The sequence below is a fragment of the Capsicum annuum genome, chromosome 4 (assembly GCF_002878395.1).
Source record: "Capsicum annuum cultivar UCD-10X-F1 chromosome 4, UCD10Xv1.1, whole genome shotgun sequence".
Lineage (NCBI taxonomy): Eukaryota > Viridiplantae > Streptophyta > Magnoliopsida > Solanales > Solanaceae > Capsicum > Capsicum annuum.
The window spans coordinates 844,523-850,290 of record NC_061114.1 but is presented as its reverse complement, the minus strand read 5'-3'; the positions used below and the strand labels follow the sequence as shown (position 1 = coordinate 850,290).

Below are 5,768 nucleotides of genomic sequence, written 5' to 3'. Positions count from 1 at the left end.
AGGAACCAAAATAAGAACTAGGAACCAAAATAAGCCAAGTTATAAAACAAGTGACTAAAATAGTCCACCTATTTAATAAATTACCAAAATATGCTAAACGTAATAAATTGTTATGTTTTTTACTTTTTTTCTTAACGGTCAACTAACGGAGTAACTTTTTATAAAACGTAATAAATTATTACGTTTTACATACAAGATTTTTTAAAAAATGTCAATGCATTGTTCCATCAAAGTCTTATTGTCAGCTTTTTGTCTAGTCTTGTCTTAAGCCATTTAATTTTTTATTTTTTTTTCTCTTTATGAGAAATCTCAACTTTTATAAATAAAATATTTGAAAAACTATTATTTTTAATTTATTTTATAAACAGGAAATCTGAATTCCTCATAAATTCTCCAAGACATGAAAAAAAAAAAAAACTTTTCAAAAATCGTCGGTGAAATTTAATTGTGTTCTATTTTTCATATATTATAAAAATAAAAAATTGAGTTAAAAAGGAGTGGAAATTCAATTGTTTTAAATAGGGATGGGCATAAAATACCGAAAATTGAATTACCAAAATGAATAAAAAAATTTGATAATTGATATCCGGTAATTCGATATTTGGTATGATATTTGGAAGTAAAATTTTAATATTTCGATATTCGGGACCAATAGACAATAGTATTAATATTCGTAAAAAGTAACAAAAATAATAATAAATAGGGTTTCTATTAAATACTCTTTGGAGTTTAAACGTACATTTACACATTTTCAATTTTAATATGGTAATACCTAATACCGTACCGAAGTTTAATTTATCACTTACCGAATTTATCATACGGTATCTACGTTTAAATATCGATTACCAAATTATCGAATCTGAACTTTCAAAATACCAAACCGAATACCAATACCAAACGCTCACCTCTAATTTCTAATTTTAAATGAAGGGAAAGAGACTAATCTTTGATTCCATGTAATCGGTAAAAACAAGTTGACCGTTTTCACTCTTATTCAATTCTAAAATACAACCTTTGCTTCAAAATACGACAACCAAATTCAATTCAATTACAATTAAATTTTATAATGACTCCTTAATTAATTTAAATAGAATTGAGGAGATTTCTCTTTATCAAGTCTGACCCAATAATATCAAGAGACAAAAAGCTGACATATATGACTTTGATGTGACAATGCATTGATTTTTTTATGTTTTTATGTATAATGTAATAAATTGTTACGTTTTACAAATTTTTTTGCAAAACGTAATAATTTATTACGTTTTATAAAAAGTTTTGTTTATAAAAAATCAACTCCGTTAGTTGATCGTTAAGAAAAAAATAGAAAACGTAACAACTTATTAAATAGGTGGCCTATTTTGGTCACTTTTTTATAACTTGGCTTATTTTGGTTCGGAGTTGGAAATCTCATGTATGAAAGTGAAACGCGGATAGTCTTCGATCCTTAAACCATTCGAGAAAGTTTCAATGTTCTTTTCCACAACTAGTTGGATCTACTATAGTGACATGTTTGTCCCTATTTTTACTGTAGGTTGCTCCATATAAGAAGATAAGGCGTGTGGCATTTGTTAGCTCCATACCTAAAAGTCCATCTGGGAAGATATTGAGAAAAGAATTAAAAAAGATTCATTTACCAGAATCTAAGTTGTAATCAGGGTCCTTTCAAGTGTTTTTGTTTATACATTATTTAAATGCTGCAAGTGCAGGATTCACCAATTCAGCTCATATGTTTTAACATCAAATAATAATCGTTGGTTCTACTTTCAGCCAAGTCAATTCTGTATATAACAATGTAGAATATCCTGAACATTAAAAGACTGAAAACTATCTTTTTCTAAAAAAAAACATAAGAGCACCTAAGTCTACTGGGAGCCATCTGAGGACATAATGGAACAAAATTTGCTTTCACCATTTGTCATATTTACTCATAAAGCTCAATTGTGCTCGTCTCAGAAGTTGAATCTCTGAGGAGCACCATCAAAATCATCGAAATCATATCTGTGTTTCTCTCTACCAACCTGCACGGGCAAATAAACCACATGTTAGCACACTCAAGAGCATAATAGATGTCAGGTAGGGCGATAGTGACAGTAGCATAGGAAATATTTACAAATTCTTTACCTTCGATAGGTACATAGGATCACAAGACATAAGCTCATCCATTGAAGTCATCTTTTTGGACAACACCACTATTCTGCAATGTAAAGAAAATAAAAACTCTATTACAGTGTCTACATGTACATACATGCACTTGCAAACGCAAGTACCAATTTACAAGCATTTCGTTTTACTGGTGTTGATTAAAACGTAAATATTCATATGTCTTGGCCCTTAATGCAGCTTCCACAAGTACTTCTATGGCCGTGACAAAGAACAACAATCCACACACACTTCATCTTGTTGGTAGGGGAAAAAACAATTTTGGAACAAAATCTAATCTCAAAAATAATGAAAGTCTGACCTCTTAATTGATGAATCAATGTGTTCAATCATTCCACGTGTTTTATACTGCTCAGGATCCTCCAGGAATCTAACCATACCATCCTTCTGATTTATAGCTGCATATATCTCACCATCTTCAATCTATAACCAAATCAGAACCATCACGTTTTCAGGCTGCGATAATGAAGTACAACCAATCTGTAAACGTGTAGTAGTAAAAGAGGAGAGGAAACCGCCACCTACCATTTGAAGCACGTACATTTCTGCCTCTTTAGCGTTACTTAGTTGGACAGTGTTAGCAATATCTTGAAGGGAGAGAGTAAGGTATGTCTGAGTTAGCCGTTGAATATTGCGTTTATACATAGAAGACACCACTTGCTTCACTAATCCAAGATTATTGTCCTGAAAAGAAAGAAACGATGATTGAACTTGAGATCCTTTAGTGGTCATAGACTCGGTGTACCTGCAACCATAATTGTGCCGCTTTTGACTACAGAAACTTACACTTTCAAACTTCTCCGCGTTTGCTTGAACAAATGTTTCGAGCTCAGAGATATTTCCATTTCCATAACAATCTGCCAAGTCCAGGTAAGGCTGCTCAAAGAGGGGATTAATAAATAAATTAGTATTCATGTCTGATAAATCTTGCACCAAGAAGGCCTAACGAAAAAACGTTTGGCAGACAATCATGTCTGCAGTCTTATGTAACTAGTACAGGTTTGAATTAACGTGTGCATCAATTATTATATAGCCAATTCTTTGTGGGCAGCTGATCTTGCATTGTTCAAATCATTAAAGAAGAAATTGTTCTTATATTTATCTTCAAAGGTTATCAAAAAAATATTTATCTTCAAAGAAACTCAAGCAACCTAAAATTACTGTTAACACAAGTAAAACGTTACCGGAGCAAAGTTCTTCAAATTCCTTTGGGCTGCAGAAGAAGTGTACTTGCGAAAACTGGTGGAGAACTGCCATTAGAAGTTAAGCACAATTTAATCAGGATAACTAACTAATACCAGGCAAGATGATACGCAGAAACAACAACAACATACCCAGTGTAGTCCCACAAAGTGGGGTCTGGGGAGGGTAAAGTGTACACAATCCATACCACTACCTCAGATGAAGTAGAGAGGCTGTTTTCGATAGACCCATGATATGCAGAAACAGCCAACAAATTTTTTTGGGAGAAGGTGGCGACATTTAAAGTCAAAGTAAGAAACCAAAATTATCTTAACCAAGGCAAAATGTAGCTAGATCAAATGCAAGCAGTAACTTTTCAGCTTGAGTGATTGGGTAACACATCGGCAAGGAAACAAGTATTTCATTGATAACAAAATTGGTAGTATATTATAAAGTCGAAGTTACTGATGCATAGACGAAAGTCGATTAGAGAATAGATGCCGTTAACATTCCTTAGTCTACACCAGAACACCAGGTAATACAAACATTGCTATTTCAGGCTATCAGTGGGAGCTGTTTTGCCATCAAAGCACTCTATTAGGGATACTTTATGAGGATGGTGAGAAAACAAACCTGTCCAAGATGAATGAGTGAAACCAGAACGTACTTCTTGTATGCTTCAACTGCTATAGCATTTAAAGTGGACATAGGTGCCGTCACAACCTTAAATAAATAGAAGCTAAATCAGAGACTGACAGCTACAATTTACGTAAAGCAAATTAACAATTGGGAATATTAATCTGACAGTAACAAATACACAGCGACGAAAGGTAGGATAGAAAGTTTAACCATAAAAACATTGCAATGAGAAACATTAAAACATACATTGTGTAGAAGTTCCAACGCTTTACCAAAGTGCTTTTGTCCAATGCAAATCATTCCCCTGTTAAAGTATCAAATATTATGAGGCATAAGTGTAATACGTCCAACACACAAGATTGTACATTAGGGTGCATTTAAAGTAGATGATACTTTAATTACTTTTTGAGATCTATAAGTTCAGTGCATCGCGGTACACCCATATTGATCAAAGAGGAGTTAGTTTTGTCTTTACATCATAATATTAAAGCAGATGCAAGAACAAAGGCACATTAAGGTGTTCGAAAAAATGAACAATAAACCCCTATAAACAAAGTTTTCTTTGGGAGATAGATGATCAGGAGTACATAAATTCTTCTTAGAAGAGATAAGTAATCAGAAGTCAGAACAACACACATTGTTCTTAGTTCCGACAGGTTCCTCTTAAAAAAGTTTCTTGTACTTTCACTCCTAAAACAAATTGAGAACTTGATAAGAGCTACTCTACAATGTACAACATGTACGGTATTTCCTGCATCGACATAATGTTCTTTCCCATTTAAGAAATGGTCGTTAAGAGTATTTCATAAAACAATGTAGTAACATAACATAAAAGGAGCTTCGTGAAGTGAATGCAATAACACGTGAGAAGCGACTCCTGAGGAAACTTACCCATAGTAACAATAGAGAAAAAAGTCCCTTGGCTGATCAACCTCAGATATGTCGTCCTCAAGGACAGGCATACCGGTTTTATAGCACTTTGCTAATACACAAAGAAGAAGAAAATCAGAATGCAAAGCTGTCAGCTTCTCAGAGGAGACTTGTAGTTTGCAAACAGCGGTCAGCATCGGAGCCACACCACGAATTGGTGCTTCCATCGACATAACTTGATCCTTAAACCTTCTACAAATGAATACGACTGCAACCAAAAGGTGATAAGTATTAATATAACTTGGACCAGATATGAATATTCAAAAAACTTCTCTGAAGTTAAGGCGAATACATATTTCAGGTGCCAGTCGTATTTGCTCCACAGAACATGAATTGATAAATCTTGCAATGGTAACAAGTAGTCCATTGGCTTCCTCCTTTGAAACTGGGGCAGACAAGATCGCCTTCCTGTTAGTTCAAACAAGTTTTTAGTACACTCAGAAGTCGACAACAAATAAGCCACCAAGGCAAATATACAAACTTTCTCATTATTACAGCAAAAACACTAGCTTTCTCATAATTCAAGCAACTTAACAGCGAAAATACAAACTTTCTCATTATTACAACAATTTTACAGCAAAGCTTTCTCAATAGTAAGATCCATTTTACAGCAAAAATACAACCTTTCTGGACTAGTGGAGGTCTCACGCTCAAACCCCAGCATAGACAAAAATATTAAGTGATTCTTCCCATCGGTCATATCTTTTGCTTTGCTGGTGGGAGTTGGCAGATACTTTAGTCGTGTTGCGCAAAAGCTGACACGTATACCACGGTTATAAGAAAATACAATCTTTTTCATTATTACAACAACTTTACAGCAAAAATACAAACTTTTTTCAATATTCCAGCAATTTTTC

General features: G+C 33.7%; 2 protein-coding genes across 2 annotated transcripts in view; one reads left to right on the top strand and one right to left on the bottom strand.

Moving 5' to 3' along the window:
- The window catches only part of LOC107868494 (4-coumarate--CoA ligase-like 9), a 7,912-nt gene extending 6,141 nt beyond the window's left edge, over positions 1-1,771 (top strand). The window contains exon 6 of the mRNA XM_016715196.2: positions 1,532-1,771. Coding sequence (XP_016570682.1) covers positions 1,532-1,651 — 120 coding nt within the window. The 3' untranslated portion in view covers positions 1,652-1,771. The remainder of the gene's footprint in view (positions 1-1,531) is intronic.
- Positions 1,604-5,768, bottom strand: part of LOC107868495 (COP9 signalosome complex subunit 3) — a 7,616-nt gene continuing 3,451 nt past the window's right edge. Inside the window, exons 2-11 of the mRNA XM_016715197.2 lie at positions 5,204-5,319; positions 4,873-5,119; positions 4,228-4,285; positions 3,976-4,065; positions 3,345-3,410; positions 2,947-3,036; positions 2,686-2,844; positions 2,462-2,583; positions 2,122-2,194; positions 1,604-2,018 (exon numbers count right to left, since the gene is read on the bottom strand). Coding sequence (XP_016570683.2) covers positions 1,950-2,018; positions 2,122-2,194; positions 2,462-2,583; positions 2,686-2,844; positions 2,947-3,036; positions 3,345-3,410; positions 3,976-4,065; positions 4,228-4,285; positions 4,873-5,119; positions 5,204-5,319 — 1,090 coding nt within the window. The 3' untranslated portion in view covers positions 1,604-1,949. The remainder of the gene's footprint in view (positions 2,019-2,121; positions 2,195-2,461; positions 2,584-2,685; positions 2,845-2,946; positions 3,037-3,344; positions 3,411-3,975; positions 4,066-4,227; positions 4,286-4,872; positions 5,120-5,203; positions 5,320-5,768) is intronic.